Below are 19,185 nucleotides of genomic sequence, written 5' to 3' on the forward strand. Positions count from 1 at the left end.
CTATCTCCTAAGCCGTTGCTGCCCACACTACCACTGCCAGTCAACACCTTCTAATGCGTCTTAAGACCACACGCATTAGCTTTTTTTAATAAGAGAAATGGACATTTTTTTCTTCTGTCAATTTAACATAAGATTAAGTTGTGACCAACTTCAGCAAGCAAGGTTCAGCAGTACACACAGTTACAAAGATCTATATTCAAAGGGCAGTTTGTGTGCCTTTTATACTGGGTGTGAATTGGCTGCATACACCAAGCACTTTGCCGTAAACTCTTTCACAACCACAGCTTGTAATGATTCTGCTAATTGCGATCTCCTCAGCAGCTTTTTTGTTGTTCTCACCTTTTATCATTTTCTGAAATATACATATATATATATATATATATTTTTTTTTACTACAGATAAGCTATTTCAGTGTTATGAGATTATTTGCCAAACTATTCCAAAACCACATTGTGTTAATCACACCAGTAGCAGAGCAGCAAGACCATACCACATAGAATCTGTACCTCCAGAAACATGAGTCATTCTACCATAAAGATCTAAAAAGGAAAACTGAAAAAAAAGAATCAGTTTAGTGGTTTTAAAGAGTCAAACAACTTTATTTGCATTTCACTATGGCTGACTAAAATACCTCAAAGCATCTGCTGTTGCCATGGAAATCAATGTCCAAATCAGTATTCAAATGCCTTTTGTGGCTTTTTAAATTATTGTAATATTATGATATCTATGGATTAGTACAAAAATTTGTCACCATGCATTTACATTATTATAATTAGAAGTTGTATTGGGACAATGACACCTAATCTTGGAGATAGTTTAGTGCGTCACATGAAGCGGTCACATTATCAGCACTGACACTGGGGTAGTGACACACGGTCATGTGGCTTGCTGACCAGGTCTACCCCAGCAAAATGAGAAAGAAGTCAAGCATCACAGCATAAATTGAAGTAACTATATTCATGTACATATATACATTAAAAAACACCAGTACCATAATCTCGAAGAGAAAAAATTATTTGCGCCAAATAAATCTACGAGATCTATCTGTTGTCCCTGGGCAGGAAGCTCTTTGAGAAAGGTCACACTAAATAATATCAGTATGAAACTCAGGAGCATAGTCAGCATTTCTCCATTCTCTCCCTGTAACGTTCAGCCTGTACATGGAGAAGTAAGCGTGCAGGTAAGAGGGAGGAGCCCACCTACCATGTGTCTTTCTATGGTTGTGTGGACAAGGGCTACACAATTGATCGTATTAAAATGGTGATCTCATCTCACACACGTGGACAAATATCTAGTTTGAAACCATCGTTGTGACATTTAGTTATGATGGGTGACGTTAGGATACGCAGCTGATTCGATGCATTATGCAGATCAATCTCTTCACAACTATAGAAAATCAATTGTGTGTGTGTGTTACATTTGGGCCAAACCTCCCATTATCCCAGCAGATGGAATGTGCCCCCGCGCCACTTGGCCTGTTAGCTTCCTGGCTCATGGCTAGCACTTAAGATCTGCCACTTGCCAGCCCTCCATATGCTCATTCTAACCTTTCCAACAGTGTGTGGCCTCATTTGGTATCTCACATGTTGATAATGGTTTATCTGGCATGTTAAACTCAGTTTCTCAAATACGCATTCACAGGTCACATAGAAACATTTGCGCTGTTGAACTGCATTTTCTAATCTGATCTTTGTGTCTGTCTCCTCTCTGTCCTGCAGTCCCTACAGAACCGCCTCCTCCCCTGGGCCCTGTGGCCCTTGCAGCGGTGATCGCAGGCCCAGTGTGTGTTCTCTGCCTGCTGCTTGTTGTGGCATTTTATGTTTGCCACAGCCACAGGGGTCTGGGAGCCGGGGGCGCAGGGGCCCACCATCACCACCACCACCGGGTCCCTAATGAAGAAGATCCCTCCATGGACCATCCCTTCATCACTGTTGGAACGACACTGAAGGACCTCATCTACGACATGACCACCTCTGGATCTGGATCAGGTGGGCACCGATGGATACTTTAGGGTGTTTGTGTGTTACAGTGAATCTAACAATATAGCAAGGGCTGATGATGTATCTCAGCACATGTTAGGAAGCTTTAAGGTTCATGTCCATACTCATAACTTTGAAAATCAATGACGACCAAACAGGTTTACAAAAGTGAGAAGTGTGTCAGAATGTGTTTCAGCTGTGACTTATTCTGAACTGTTCTCAGAGAGCAGTTCCGTTGACCTGAAACTGTTAAATGAAAAAAAAAAAAAACTTCAGTAGATTCAGAGGCCGAAAATGGGCCAAGAATTTTAAGAGCGGCGAATATCTTTGTTTAAACAAAGAATAAACATAAATCTGTAGTCATGTCAAAGTGCAGCCATGATCTCATATTTTGGCTTCAAATCTCACTTTTTTGTATCGAAACCACGTCTTTTCTAATCTAAAAGACGGCAGCAGATTGTGGGATGCACCTGTTAGTAGCAGATAGTACTTTTGAGTCACAGTTTGTTGCTGGGGTGCATATCTGAGAGTGAGACTGCAAATGTTTTGGGAACTATGCTAAATTGCTTTCTCACAGAGTTTAGTGAGAAAAATTCTTCCTCTCTTTGATAAATAAGACTCTGTGGAAACAACTAGCATCCAGAATTAACAGAGTCCACTGGTAAATCTCCTCTAAAGCTGAATAGTTAGCTTGTTATAATTCTCATTTGTATAAGCGATCCAAAAAACCAAAGTATACTGGTTTGTTTTACAGTCAGTTATTTGCTGGACTATTTGTGTTCACAATTCTACCAGTCTTAGGTATGTGTGTTTGTATGTCTAATATCTGTGTAGATCCAGGGAGGCCTGAACAGATAAGTGCATTACAACATAATGTAAAAACAACCAAACCGATTTTCACTAAACTTGAAGAGATGGGTCCTGGACCTGGAAAGGACAAATCAAATTTTGGTGCAGATGCAGAATAAGGGTTTCTTCCTCTTTGTTTTACCATGTTTTATGGCAAATCATCTCGGTTATCAGACCACTTTCCATATCTTTTACACTTGAACTAGAAGAATTGGATGATCATTTGTAGGATTGTTCTGCCGTGGCAGAGGTATGCACTCTACTGAGTGCCCCTCTAGTATTTTTACAATAGTTGTAACTCTGGGTTTGTAGAAGTGCCCTTTACAAGTAAAATACTAAAGCTTGTGTGATTCTGTTTCTGTGAATGTGTGTCTTCAAACACACACACACACACACACACACACACACACACACACACACACACACACACAGATTGTGGCTGCACTCACTGGCAAAAGCTCTTGTTTTTGTGAGCTGAAAACTAGCACCTCTTTGTGGGGACTGGCACCTCCAACACACTGCCAAGGAACGGCTTGGATTCAGTCTTCCTACCAGTTTACACCATATTGCACAGTTTGTGTGGATGTGGGTGTGTTTGTGTGTGGTCCAGGTATTACTCATGCTCGGGGACCTAACTGTTCGCACAGTCAAATTAAGTGGACTTCCTTAAGATACATGGACAAAAAGCAGGTTCCCATGACATAAATCATTAGATTTTTAGGTGAAGGCATGTTTTAAGTTCAGGATGAGTTTTAGGCTTAGGTAGGTAGTAGTTATATTTAAGCTGAAAGTAAGTCTCCAGCAAACTAATGTCAGTCTCTGTGATGTTATGGCGAGTATATGACATGACACAACACAATGTACATTCACTTTATGACGCCAACCTCAACTTTTGAGTTGTAATTTGTAAAGTAATCAAGAGTGTGTGATTATTATTATTATTATTATTATGAGTAACAAAGTAGAATACAGTATTGATCACTTACAGTATCTGCTAGAGACTGACAAATCAGCCAGACTAATACATCGGCCAATATTGGCTTATTTCAAATATATGGTATCATTGTGTATGTCGGCCGTAAAGTAATAAAAGGATGTTGTCAGTACAAAAAATTTCAAAATAGGTTTGAAGTTATTTTGAAACTGTGTCAACCTATAAACCTCTTATTGGGAATCATGTGAAGGTCTCAGAGCATCCCTGTAACCATACTAACTGAGGGAGTGACCAGGGACAGACACCGCTCTGTTGCTCAGTCTTCTGTCCTACCCAGTAGTATCTTTATCAGGCCAGAGAGAACATGTTGTCCTCTAGCTCAAGCCTTGGAAACTCTCCATGGACGTCGTCCTTCTAAATGCTTTTATATCTTTCCACGTGTTTTCCACTGTGGCTGTTTTCATTTTGTAATTTTTCCTTTCCAGGTCTGCCGCTGCTGGTGCAGAGGACCATTGCCAGGACCATTATCCTCCAGGAGAGCATTGGTAAAGGGCGTTTTGGAGAGGTGTGGAGGGGTAAGTGGCGTGGCGAGGAGGTGGCCGTGAAGATTTTCTCCTCCCGGGAGGAGCGCTCCTGGTTCCGTGAGGCTGAGATCTACCAGACCGTGATGCTAAGACATGAGAACATTCTGGGCTTCATTGCTGCTGACAACAAAGGTGAGGGAGAACCCTGAGAGGCCGTAGGGGAAGAGTTGTGGTTAGCATGCAATAAGGAAGATTGGAATATAAATCAGACTTGAGCCAGCCAAAAGGAAAATGATTTAACACAAATTACTGACTGTAAGGATGGAGAAAGCAGGTCACTCAGTTGTGAGGCTAAATAAAATACATGTCAGTTCTAAACCATGCAAATTCGGCCTTCATCATTCTCAAATGACAGTGTGGGCTCATTTGAACTTGAGCTGTCAGAGAAGAAAAGCAGCTCTGCTAAAGGTGAAGGAGGTGCAGGCAACTGTTCACTGAGAGCTTACAGGTCAGTAGACAGCATTGGGGAGTAACAGTTCACACAGTTTAACAAAATGTTCAAACACACTCGCACAGACGAGGTATGTGTGAGTTAAAGTAAGCCAGCTCAGGATTTTAATTCATATTTGTTACTTATATTTCACAAACAATAATGGAAAAGGACAAGGGACAATCTCAAAATATATCTCGCAACAATGTTCATTAAAATATCAATATACATGTTGGTTGATCTTAATGATTTCTTTATGCCCTGAATCCATTTATTTGTTAGTGGTAAACCATAGAAAATCCCATCAGCATGGTTCTTGTATCTCCCACCTGTCTTTAAAACCTGTGGCAAGCAGTTAAAAGACGTCTTTAAATTTTGCTGAACTTTTATATTGGCACAGAGACTGTTCCAAAACCTTAAGTATTCACTCACACAGAAGGACATGTAGTGACTGTACAATAAGATTAGATCAGTCAGACTGTAGCAGAGATAAGTTCTTTCTGGAAAAGCACAAGGACATAACCACATTAATTTCCTTTACCTCCCTGCTTGTCTTCCTGGTAATGTGCAGATAACGGGACTTGGACTCAGCTGTGGCTGGTGTCGGACTACCATGAACACGGCTCCCTGTTTGACTACCTGAACCGCTACACCGTCACTGTGGAGGGCATGATCAAACTCTCTCTGTCCACAGCCAGCGGCCTCGCTCACCTCCACATGGAGATCGTGGGAACACAAGGTGAGACACACACTCATTTGTCCCAGGCTCACATGTGTTTCATCCTGGGGATACCAATATACATGTGCAAAACTAGGTTTGCATTTTGACAACTACTAGTTTCATGGATAGGATTGGAATCATGGATTCTTTTTTTTATAGATTGTGCTGCAAAGTACAAAATAACAGCCTTTGCTAAATTAATATCTGAATCTCATTGTTTAACAAACAGACCTCCATAAATCAAAACTGGAGAATAAAATAGTCTATGCTACTATTGTTCTATGCACTTTCTTAAAAGAAATTGGAGTACAATAACCAAATGGACGATACACTGACACCCGACACACGCCCGTCTTAAACCAATCAATGTCAAGTATAGGTAGACATAGCCTACGTAGGTGATGATATCAAGACGAGGTGAGGTGAGAAAAGGCCTTATCTATGTTCAGTAGGATAAAGGAAAAAAATGCCAGAATTTAATTAGACAAAATAAACTGCCTGATGTGACTCACTTATTTTCTAAAGACAATTTGCAGTTCATGTGTATTTTCCAGTTTTCTGCAAATACGAGAGGAAAACAGGTCCTCTGTAGTTGGAAATCCATCAGCTTGAGTGACATTTTGTTTTTCAGTTTTGTATGAATGTACAGAAAGGAGAGCGTCTGGAGGAAAATAAAGGGTTCCTCCAGTGTAGGCTTGAGTATGAGCTGATGCACACAGGCAGTGTTCACTGTCACAGTAAAAAATGTCAGAGTGCTCATCCTTTGACGTCCTAGAAGTGTTCATGTCTGTCTTTTGGCCACAAGCAGTAAAGGCCCCATTCACCCATAGCAATTCAAAGCTTATAAAAATCTTCAGTTGTACCTTGGCGTCATCAGGTTGTTTGAACCTTTTAATCCCAATACCTGGGGTAAGTGGAGGCTAAAGGTAGATCTCACTGGCTACTGGCTTGCTATGGCAGTCCTATGAAAGCCATGTAGCCTGGTCATTAGATCAATCAATCAATAACATTTTATTTGTATAGCCCATATTCACAAATCACAATTTGTCTCATATGGCTTAAGAAGGTGTGACATCCTCTGCCCTAAACAAGAATAAGTAACTACCAAAAAAACAACTTTTAACAGGGGAAAAAAATAAAAACCTCAGAGGGAGGCACATGTGAGGGATCCCTCTCCCAGGACGGACAGAAGTGCAATAGATGTCGTGTGTAGCTGAACACATCAACAAAATACAACATTGATCAGAGAGTACAGCAGAGTAAAAAGCTGTCCCATTTAAGAAACTACATAAAATGTAGTTGCAATAATAGTAAGATAAAAGGGATACAAATTATTAAAACAACTCAGTAGCACCACCGTTACAAATCACGTTAAAAATGCCTTTCTCTAAACGCATGTTTTGAGCAGTGAATACTGACACAGGTAGTGAGTGAGCCTAATCTGCCAGGCAGGGAGTTCTAGAGCCTGGGAGCCCTGATGGAGAAAGCCTGGTCACCCTGAGTAGCCAGCCTTGACCTAGGGACAGCTAACAGGGACAGACGTGCCGATCTCACGTCTGTCCAGTTGCGACTGGGATTGTAGAGAGTCAAGAGCTTCGAAATGTAATTAGGGGCCAGCTCGCGTTGAGCTTTGAACGTTATTAAAAGAATCAATCCTGAATTTAACTGGGAACCAGTGAAGCATTGGCGTTATATGTGAGACCTACGGTTGTTTTAGTTAAATTACGACCAGCAGCATTTTAAACAAGCTCCAAACGAGTTAATAAGGTTTGACTGAGGCTTGTATGAAGTGCATTGCAATAGTCCAGACAGTAAGAGTTGTCTGTTATAGAAGAACCAAGTGCGATTGCTACCAATAACCATAGGCGACGAATTGAAATTCCAAACACATTCCTGTCAGATATTGAAATAGTGCACAAGCCTTCTTTCCCCTTCGATGCATATGTAATCTTTACTTCTCCCAAGTGTAACTATGTCTGAAAATGCCCTGTGGAAAGAGCTTCTCTCTTCCTTGATAACTGCTCTTACTGAACAAAAGTATTTGGTGGGAGACATTTGAGGACACATCCTATGGAAGAACACGAGTGTCAAGGGAATAAGTAAAAAACATTCAATATGCAATAGCAATATGCATTGATCAATTGGTCACAGAATCCATTTATTCACCTTTTAATAATAATAACAATTAGTAGACTACAATTTGAATAAATTCCTTATGTATTGTTTTTATGGGCGATAAAAAGATAAATTATAAAAAGACGAATTGATCATTCAAAATACACAAATTCATTCAAAATTAAATACATTTAAATCTAAAAAATCTAATTGAAAATGCAGTTTAAAAAGATAAATAATCAACTGGATTCACAAGCTATATTACAGAATTTAATCACGATATTAAAATATCAAGTAAAATCCTCACCCTTGTCTCTTTTCACATTCTGTTTTTTCTTGAATAGCTGATAAATAGAATCCCCATTTATACATATTAGGTGTCAGCACAGGATTTTTCTTGAACTTGTGAATCTGCGTCTCTGTTCAGGCAAACCAGCGATAGCCCACAGAGACCTGAAGTCAAAGAACATTCTAGTGAAGAAGAATGGTACCTGCTGCATCGCTGACCTGGGTCTCGCTGTCCGCCATGACTCAGCCACTGACACCATCGACATCGCTCCAAACCACCGAGTGGGAACCAAAAGGTAACCTGACCCTTTTCCTGATGTAAACAGGTTATCACGTATGTTAGAGCCATGGACTTATGATTGAAAAGACTTCTCCCCATCTTGTTCTGCGCTCACTGTACCAGGAGGTTATTGGTCATAATTCTGAGCTCTACCTTTCATGGTGACATGAGAATCCTTTTGGGACAAACTCACCTCTACTTCGCCGTGTGGGCAGGTATTAGGGTTGCGGCGTTTCACAGCAGGTCTGAGCTTCAAAACAAGTCAATGCAGTGAATGGCAAGAGTAAGTAAAGAAGTCATCCCCATTACTGCCACCAAATATATAATCTTCAAGAGGCAACTCTATTTCAACTCTCAAGGTTCTCAGGATTTCATCTGTGGTTCATATGACTCATTCTGTCATTTTTGGCTCGCATGCCATTCCAGAGGGTTGAAACAGGCTGTGTTGGTGCTCAGGCCACCAGAGATTTGTTCAGCCTGACAGTCTGGGCCACTTGGAACCCCTGGACATCACAGACCTTGAAATGAATCCCCTGCTAAGTCACCAGGGCAACCACAACGTAGCCTTGAGTCTTTCCTTCTTAATGTGAAGCTCAAGGAGGCTATGAAAAAAGTATAGAAGCCATCAGGACCAACACAGAGATTTATCAGGAATATGTGAAAGGATCAGTCTGTGATGCAGAAGCAACAAGGAATGTGCGGGCATACACGTTTTATCATATAGTGGTGAGAGACTAGAGCTAAAACAACTGGTCAGGTAAGAGATTAATTAGTTAGTAGAGTGATTATATTTTTATTTAAATGCCCATATTTTTCTTCTTTTTTTACTCACCCCACCAATCAAACCTGTTATATTTCTTTAATTATTCTTTGCTAAAAGCAGGATGGTGTCTTACGCCAGCAGTTCTCCATCACCTAAGCCGGCCACAGGAATTAGTGCAGATTTACATCCATGTTAGACCCAGAATCACGTCATGGATCTGGAAAATAAACATTACTCCTCTAATCCTTTCTGCGATAATTGACTGTTCCACAATTTAAATGTTCAAGAGATTCAAGAGTTTATTGTCATATGCACAACGATAACATTAAGCAGTCGCTTGCAATGAAATATACATATCTAAAATATATATATACACCTAAAGAAAAAAGAAAAACAATAGTGCAAATATGCAATAGTGCAAATATGCTAACGTGCAGAGTTATGACAGATTGGAGGAGTTTAAAAAAGTTGTTGCCAGTGATCCAGGTATTAAACACTCATCACATTTATGGTAAGTCAGCGGCAGCCTGGTATCTATTCATCTGCTTCCTTCTTTAATTTATCTCTGGTGGATGTTTCAGGGATTTGCAGATTTTTGTGATTAACTTAAGGGGAACTGATAACCAGGAAATCCCTAAGGATGTTTTTTGTGAAATAGATCACAAATGTATATTTTCACCTCAAAAAGGAGCCTTGTAATTTTATAAAAGAGCTGACCACTTAATTTTATTAAAGCATTACTCAAATAGCAAGAAATTGTGCCCCTAATCATTATTTTCAGCAGTGGCATTTTTTACATTTGGCTCTCTATTGAGTATTTGGAGCAGCAGGATGACTTATTTTTCCAATAACCAAAATAAATCTTAACATCAATGACATGTATAAGATGTAACACATTGACCGTTGCATTCAATGTTACTACCCATCACCTGTCATAAACAATCAACCCTGTTCCCTTTTAATCCAATCAATTTATTTTTGTATGCAGCTCCCACAAAGTTGCATTAATATAGTTTAAGTGTTCTGTTTTTTAGGCCAAACTGTCATTTTACACTAATTGTCTGGCGCAGCCCTACATAAATCCGACTGATTTTTTTAAATACAAGTCAAATGACTGACTTTGAAAAGTCTCTTTATTCAAAGCTTATTAAATGTTACAATTATAACACCCACTCAAATATGTCCCCTTGCTTTTTCCATTTCCACTCAGCTTCTCCAGTTCTCCAGACAGAGAGAACTTTCACTTTCCCTTTGTTTCTCTGCATCCATACATCTCCCGTTGTATAATGCAGACCCGTGTAGCTGCAGGGTTGGAAAGACAGCAGAGCACTGTTTCCTACACTCTGCTCCCTCCCACAGTGATAGCAGCATAGCTTTTGCTTTGGAATGATTTTCAACCCCCCCCTCGTTTTGTGGTCTTGTGTACGTCTTGCCCCTTCCTCCTCCTCTGTGGGCTGGTTTGATGCTGCGGGTGTATTTCATTGCCACTAAATGATTCAGGAAGCCGTGGGTCATTGGAGACAGAAGCCCTGGCTTTGGATGAAATCCATGTTACATACTGATGATCAGATCCCAACAGTGCCTTTTTCTTTTTTAAAACTTGTTTTCGCGATGCCAAGCTTTGAGCAAAGTATCAGTCCAACCCAAAAGTTTTGCTTCTTTGAAAACCAATAGTTTTGTGTGAGAAGTGAATGCATAGTGCTTTTATTAAAATAGTTTTTGTGCAGGCATCTGTTCTCAGCATCACATTTTTTTTCTGTCCAGCTTTTGGCGGTTTGGGTCCTACAGTTATCTGACTGAAGAATAACTCGATGACATGTGCTGTTTGTTGTTTTTAAAGTTACATACAGTTTGAGCCTCCATTTCCTGAGGGCTGAGTTTTCTTCTGTAGCTACATAGAATGTAATTTCTATGCATATATATGTAAATGTTACTTTCTTTTTTTATTTTACCTTATTACAATGTCATCAGCATAGCATGCATCTTAAAATGAACTATATTTCACTTCATGTTTTATCTAAAATTGCAGCAGGTTACATTTTTATAATTATAAATGAATTCATAAGCGATAAAACTCACTCTTGCTCAGCTCAACACACTGTTTTGATGAACCTATAGATGACGACAGCTTGCTTTTAAAATTGCATTAACTTTCTGCCTAGTTGTTTACCAGTTAATTAAGCCTTCTCTAAGTTCCTCTTACTTTCTTCAGAACTATTGATTAAGGTCTAATGTTAACAGTTTCATGTTTTCCTCATTTATCTGAAGCAGCAGTTGCTGAGGGAGGCCATCCATTCATCATTTGTACACCAATCAGTTAAAGAATTCGATTTTGACTTGGTCTCTTATGCCCAGAGTAAGAGTTATTTGATTACACCGCTGAATCCATCTCCTTAGAGATCATCAGCACTGTGCACAACCACACTCGCAGGTTTAGCTCTCACTGATTAATCAGATTTCAGTATGTACAGAGACTGACGCCCTGATATGGTCAGTTATTCAAGGTTTTTCCTCATCCCTCCACTGCGCTAATTAAATAATGGCAGCACAGTGGATATAATGGCTCTTAGTCGCGAAGTGGCACTTTTCAAATTGGAAGCTGTATCTTCTCTCACATCTGCTCTGCTGCCTTCACATGGCTGCATTGATTTAATGAACTGAAGAGAAGACTTTCATTCTGACAGATAAGTCTAAAAATGACCCACTAATTTATAGATTGATATATAGTATTTTAATCTCCCCAATTTAAACATGTCTACTGGTTAATCGTGTTTTTTAAATTTGCACCAATCAGCGTTATTCCACAAGTCCTGCGCAATTGCTTTAAATATTAGCTTTCATGTTTTTGACAGAATTAAGAGATTGGTTCATAAGTCAGGGGCTCATTTAAACACTAAAGTAGCTTTTGTCTGCAGTTATCATTCCTCCTCTTCCTTCATTCTTATACCCATCATCTGCTTTAAGTCTTCTCGCAAAGTTTATATAAAGCTATTATGTTGCATCAGTGGTCTGTGTGAGACAAATCAAGTGAATATCTTCCAAAGTCTGTCTCTCTGTGTTTTTCTGAAGGACTTTGCTCTGTTTGTACCCAGACATGTTTCCTGGTTGAGCTGAAGCAACAGAAAAGTAGCACAACAGTAAATGAGAGAACATAGAAGAGACTATTCTTCTGAAAATACTAATTTTTCCATTATCACTTTTCCTAAAATAAAGCATAAATGGGTTCATCAACACAGAAATATTTTATACTTTGAATTCTTCGGTATAAATACCGTAATATAAATAAGAGTTTTTTGGCTGTTGTTGCATCCAATGTTAATTGAAGTAAATTTTGATCAGCCTCTGCTCTTAGCGGATTTTGCTTTTAAACAAATTAAACTGTCTGTTTCACGAATATCTAGATCTGTAATTGTTTTGTCATTATATCTGTATTCAACACAACACAAGCAATTGGGATTAATCTAACACCCCAGCATGAGAGAGATGGATTAGTATAATGTAACTAAACATCCCTTAGTTTGATGTCAACAATAAATGATTAGATAAACCAAGAAATAAAAACGATAGCCTTTCAACATCAAACTGCTGCAGTCATTACTGTGATTTATTCCTGTCTGGACAAGGCTGAGCGATGTAGGGAGGGAGATACTACGTCCACAGAATCTGTCAGAGGTTACACAACACATTGTTCGTTTGACACAAATCAGTATTTGTTAAGTACATCTGTTTTTATGTTAGGTCATATGTTTTTCAGATTTATACACCACTACTCATTTAGCATCAAACATAATGCCATGATAAATGTAAACATTTCAAGAAAAATGTATGACATGTAGCTGTAGCTTGTTCTTCCGGCCGCGATAGCCGTGATAATTTGAGTCACTATAATTGCAATACAACATTTCCACACTGTTTCGTCTGCACCTTATGATGTGTTTTGTTTAACCCTTGTATCATATTCACTTTGGGTAACAGCGCTCTGGCTCTCACTAAAGAACAAGATCAGTTTTATTACTGTACACCAACATGTTGCTTTGTACTTTACATCTGCATGCTGCTCTGGACATGAAACTGTCAAAGTACAGTTCAAGACCGGGAAAGTACCTGCGTGTCATAGCATGCTCGTGCTGGTCTTTGTACTCTCCAGCTCAGTACTGTTTCTCCAATAATCTCCAACTGTGTCTCAGTTCATCCTTTTAGCAACGGGTGCTTAAATGTCTGAATAGACGGGTAACAGTCCATTATCTCTCTGCTCAGGTATATGGCTCCAGAGGTCCTGGACGACTCCATAAACATGAAACACTTTGAGTCTTTCAAGCGGGCCGACATCTACGCCATGGGACTGGTCTTCTGGGAGATTGCCAGCCGCTGCTCTATGGGAGGTGAGGATCAAATGAGAGGGGGAGGGTGAATCATTGAGTGAATGAATGGGCGGTTGACAGATTAATGGAGCAAGAGAGGAACAGAGTTAATTATGGAAATATTGATGCACCATTATCAGCCTAGATGGAGGGATGGATGCAGGAACAGCCCGTCTGAAAAATGTATCATGGAACCACCAGAATGTAAAACCAGAATATTAACCACAGATTTTTCTTTTTCTTGCAGGCATCCATGAGGACTACCAACTGCCCTACTACGACCTGGTTCAGTCCGATCCATCAGTGGAGGAGATGAGGAAGGTGGTTTGTGAGCAGAAGCTTCGGCCCAACATTCCTAACCGCTGGCAGAGCTGTGAGGTACGACTTGTGTCTCCGGATCTGACTCTAACTCGCAGGGTTTTTGGGAAGAGTTCCATTTTATCTTCATTTTTTATTTCCATAATGGAATGTATGAGGCTTTCCAGTTTTGCATCTGCATACAGTGTTTCCCCTAGGTTTACAGCTTTGGGGCGGGGCGGGGGACACGGACACAAAAACTCGTGTGCGCGCACGTGTCAGTGTGTGTGTGCGCGCACGTGTCTGTGTGTGCGTGTGTGCGCATCGTGATGGAACTCCGCCGTGCGTGATACAGAGAGCAGAGGAGAAATCTAAACGCGCGACCATGTAGAGACAGAAATGACATGCCGTCGTGTAAATAAGATAAATAACATAAGGCCATTTAGTTTGTTTAATAAAAGAGCAAGCTATAGACCTGTTTTATAGGAAAGGTAACCTTAAATGACTTATGTTGAGATCTGGCGCTATATTAAAAAAATATATAGCTCCCCCTAATATAATGGTAGGGGAAACACTGGCATATATATATTTTATACATCACAGGCTGGTCCTGAGTGAAAGTATTCCTCATGCGTCTGCTCCCAGGTATTTTATTCATCTTTAACTACAGCAGTTGAATGTTGAATCAGAAGCTTTCAAACTGTGAGGAGTGGCCTCGGAGAGATGAAGGGGGTCTTGGAGGTAGAGTTGAGGTGAGGTGAAAGGGACAGATCCATGCTGGTGTTGTGAAGACAATACGAAGCAGGTTTTTGTAGATTTGTCCATTGAATTGATTCCTCTCATCAACACAAACCGGTTGTAGCAGAAGTTGTTGGAGGCAGGAAGGGTTCTTTAAACCCTTCAGCAGCCTTTGAGTCCTAACTCAAACCAAATCTGAACACACAAGCATGATACATTTGATGAAGATACCATTATATCCAATGTCCATCTCCAATTAACATCCATTAAGAAATTAATGAAATAGGAAGCCTCAGAACTCATCATGGCCTCGTTCAGACCTGATGTTAACATCCGCCCTGAGTGGTCCAATCACAAGCTGTCATCAAAGTACAGGTGCCATTTCTAACCAAACAGTGCAACTATGCAGTGTAGATTGAAATATCGTTTCTCCAGGGCAGTGCAATTTCAATTTCAATAGTATCTAAAAAAAACAATATGAGCCTACAAACTGGCACTTATTTATTATACAGTGTTTATTTGTATATTCACTCACTCATTCATTTATTCGGTCCGTCCGAATTTGGGCTTCATGGACACAAATAGGCTTCTTTGCACACAGAGTGCTGGTCACAGCAGTTCCATGATTGCATCTGCCGATACTGGCGTGCACCGCAAATCTTTCGTGGTTGTTGGGCTCGCTGTGACTGACTGTGAAATTCTAGCATATTGCCCAACCTTTCTGCCGACTCAGCTGACGTCTCTGACCTGCTACAGTTTAAACACATTTTTACGCTTCTCTGTGTTTATACATTAATTTCTTTGTGGCTAATGCTACAATGTCAATCTGATCACCTCATAATGATTGATACATTTCTTAAATTGGAGAAATCTTTATTCATAGTTCATACATTCATTTATTCTGTCCCTTCCAACTATTCTCTCTCTCTCTCTCTCTCTCTCTCTCTCTCTCTCTCTCTCTCTCTCTTGCTTGTACGCACATAGACAAACATTGTCATCGGACACATTTGTAAACTCGGGTAAAAATACCATAAATTGCTCTTTGTGAACAGAGATGGGATTTTTTTATTGGCATGTAGAGCTGGAAACTGAGATCCAATCCCATGTGGTCACAGGAGACACATTCAGTATGGATTTTAATACCAGGTGTGAACAGACGAACCTAAGGCTGTCCCCTTGTGATTGGTTCTCTCTGGACAGAGGGTAATACCAGGTCTTTTTCAGTAGTCCAGTGGTCGTTGTCCTTACATCCATACACAACAAACAGGAACGCTGAGTAACTTATTCACCATACTTCTGTTGGTACCACTTTTTTATAAAAAGTTAAGCTCAAGTTGCCCACAGTTCAAATCACTGATCCTTTTTTTATTGTTTTACATTCCCCAAAGAATCATAGTATGTGAACTTCAGCTGCAAAGTGTGCAGCAGGATTCTTCCCCATATGGAAGAAAGGATGATTAGAGGGTGCAGTTGTTTTGAATCTGTCTGTTTGGAGATCGACAACATCAGACTTTTAAAACCCTGCACCAAACTAAATGTAAGAGGGAACCTCTCTGCTGGTTTTTTATGTAAGAGTTAAAACATGCAGTTCCATGTCTATCGTTGAAAACTGAGATATAGAAATGTTGCCAAGGTGTCATGTAAGATGTTGTGTTCAACATGTTCGAAAAGTCGTATTTGGCAATAAGCCCAAGAATCCTTCTCCATACCATCACTCATATTTATGATACACACACACACAGGAGCACAAGCACTCATCTCATTCCCACAGTCCCCAGAGAGGAAGAAACCACTCAGCGTGTGTGTGCGCACGTTTGAGAGGGTGTGTGTTGTATCTTCTTCAGACTTGGGTTTCAGATTAATAAACTGTACTATGGGCACACACATTTTCATTATTGATTTATTGAATTTGTTGAGGGTCATTATGATTTAATTTGAGGTGATGGTGGTACATGTAAGCGACATTACTGTTTGGAGGCTCAGACATGATTGTAAGTTTTGCAGTGGTTCTGCAGGTCCTTTTTTTTTGTATTAAAATGTGCTGAGTTGAGATCATCAGAATGAAAACAGTTACAGTCCAATGTATATTCATTCAGTGTGGGAGACATTATTCAGGGTTTGAAGGCATACACAGTGACACAGTGTATCGCCCTACGCTCTATTATTCTCAATGAAAAGGAAGGCTCTGGCCTCAGACAGGCCACCACTTGAAGCTAACAGACAGGGTCCAACTTCAGAACAAGCCAGTGTTGAAGTTACACAGGTCAAGACTATTTACCATCAACCTGAAAACACATTCAGCTTTTGTGTGGTTCTATGTAAACAGCCTTTCCTTTGCTTCTCTGCAGATAATATAAATATCACATTCATTTAATTTGTCTCCTCGGCATACATCCAGTTTAAAAGTATCGTCTGTGACACTGTTCATGTTAATATATATTTTGGATGCACATACACCACTGTAACCCAATGCATTGCAGACACCCGCACATAGACAGTCTTCTGAATGAGCTCCTTGAAGTTTTTCTTTGAGATGTATATATTGTTAAATATGTATTTATATATTTCACATTCCTAAACTTTGTGAGTATGCACTATTTTTCAACATTTTAATTTATTTCTTAAAAATGATTCCTGTATGCATCTTGCTCATCTTAGTGCCAGGGTACTTCATACCAACCAACTGGGCTTCCTTCAATTATATACATAAGCTCCCGTTTTTACAGACAAGTCAAATGGGACCATTTGCAATTCTGGTTTTGTATTTTACCACCATTAAATATGCCTTTAATTGTAACACAGCTTTTATTTGGACTCAGTTTAGACTTCATGTTCAGTGTTTTGTCTAGACACAAACACGGAAATGTCTGAGATCAACACACACACGCAACCACTCATTTTACAATGACTCACAATGATCCACAGACTATAATAATTATTCCCACACATCCAGACTGACAAACAGGTTCAGTAAGTCAAACTGCACATTCAGACGCAGAGACTGATTTTAACACATTAGTAGCAAAGATTTGTGATTAACATTTCTTGGCTTGGACTCTACCTCCTACTGAATAAGTAGGAGAACCTCAGAATTTATCAGTTGTAGTTTATTTTATTTTTTGTTGCTAAAAAAAAAAGGAAGGAAAATTGAATAATGATAAGCCACCAATCACCAGTGCCTGTCATGTTGAGTAATGGGCTTCTAAGAATAGCATGCACCTCATTCTGATGCCTTTTAACAAGAAAGATTTTTGCAAAGGTCAGATTACACCAACGCCACATAATATGTGCAGATTACTTTCAGGTAACACTGCACAGCAGGGTTTGTGTTTATTGGCTCATTAGACTTTCTTATTTTATTATAATCATGAGAGGCACATTTACTGCCAATAAATAGCGTATACTGTAGTGTGCACTTAAGATGTTTAGTTTCTTATCCACCACAGAATACCATCAGAGACCATCTGATCGGTCCCAAATTCAGTCATGACAACGAGCCCAGACACAGCCAGAGATGTAAGCAATTAGCTTCAGCGACTAAAACAAGTGCAACAGATGGTGTGACTCCCACAGAGCCCTGATCTCAACATCCAGTCGCTCTGAGACTACATGAGGAGACGCTAGACGCTTAGACAGACATGTATTGATAGATTAATATAAAACAGTTGGGCCTTGGAGCTATGAGTTCTACTGAGTGACATTCTAGTTTCTAAAGAATCCAGTGATACATTTTTTTTTACAGAAAGCGTGTGCACAACAAAAATGAGCACAATTGAAGAACATGATAGAAGGCTGGTTACTTTCCCTGGATAAATGTATATTTCACCCTCTGCTATTGTCTCTTCTTATTGTGTGCAGCCAATGACTAACTGTGATCTACAAGAGATGATTGAACAAATATGTCTGACAGCATTTGGCTGTATAATGGTCCGCCTCTGAAATTAATTCAACTGTACAACGGAACCTACGAACTGGCGCTTTTTATATATCATTAACTTAAATACTACATTCATCCAGTCCATCCTGACTCTCTTTTCTCTCTTTTCTCTCTCTCACCGACACACACATAAAATCGGACTGAGTAAAAACGACATCATTTTGTCTTCATGAACATAAATATTGTTTATTTGCACACAGCAGTGAAATGAGATCCGACCACAAGTGGATACAGCTTCGCACTAATATATCGTCAATCAGCGGTTGTTGTGTTGACAGTTGCCGATTGGACATTTTTGCATATCACCCAACCCTATCAAGATCCCCAAGTGTATGAAGTGCTCGGTCAGAGTCAAGTCTTGTACAGTTTTACCTCTGTGTTGCTGCTGAAGACGTTCATTTGAACAGTGGTGGGGGGGTTTCACTCGGTTTGCCTTATCTCAATAAAACTGCTAATCGGAACTGCAGATTAAAATAAATGTAGTTGTATTGAAAAGCATTTGAATCTGAAGAAATGAGCTTCAGCTTTGTGTGTGTGTGTGTGTGTGTGTGTGTGTGTGTGTGTGTGTGTGTGTGTGTGTGTGTGTGTGTGTGTGTGTGTGTGTGTGTGTGTGTTGTGTGTGTGTGTGTGTGTGTGTGTGTGTGTGTGTGTGTGCGTGTGCGTGTGCGCGCTTGGCATTGGTCCACCTGTTGCGTGCAGGACTGGAATGTGTCCGGCGCCTTGATGAAAGTTTCACAGATGATGCACAAGCGTCTCAGCAGACGGACACAGTGAGAGACTAACAGAGAGTGAGACACAAACAAACATTGACTCATACGTACCAGATGCTGTTTCCAGCCCCAACCAACCGAGATGTGAGGACATTAGTGTAAACTTCAGGAGGCTCTGGCCCTCTATCGGCCCAGTCTA

General features: G+C 40.0%; 1 protein-coding gene across 1 annotated transcript in view; it reads left to right on the forward strand.

Moving 5' to 3' along the window:
* Positions 1-19,185, forward strand: part of tgfbr1b (transforming growth factor, beta receptor 1 b) — a 58,312-nt gene that overhangs the window by 30,568 nt on the left and 8,559 nt on the right. The window contains exons 3-8 of the mRNA XM_035141886.2: positions 1,719-1,988; positions 4,248-4,478; positions 5,348-5,515; positions 8,040-8,196; positions 13,201-13,325; positions 13,552-13,682. Of these exons, the coding sequence (XP_034997777.1) occupies positions 1,719-1,988; positions 4,248-4,478; positions 5,348-5,515; positions 8,040-8,196; positions 13,201-13,325; positions 13,552-13,682 (1,082 nt within the window). The remainder of the gene's footprint in view (positions 1-1,718; positions 1,989-4,247; positions 4,479-5,347; positions 5,516-8,039; positions 8,197-13,200; positions 13,326-13,551; positions 13,683-19,185) is intronic.

The sequence above is a fragment of the Hippoglossus stenolepis genome, chromosome 19 (genome assembly GCF_022539355.2).
Source record: "Hippoglossus stenolepis isolate QCI-W04-F060 chromosome 19, HSTE1.2, whole genome shotgun sequence".
NCBI lineage: Eukaryota > Metazoa > Chordata > Actinopteri > Pleuronectiformes > Pleuronectidae > Hippoglossus > Hippoglossus stenolepis.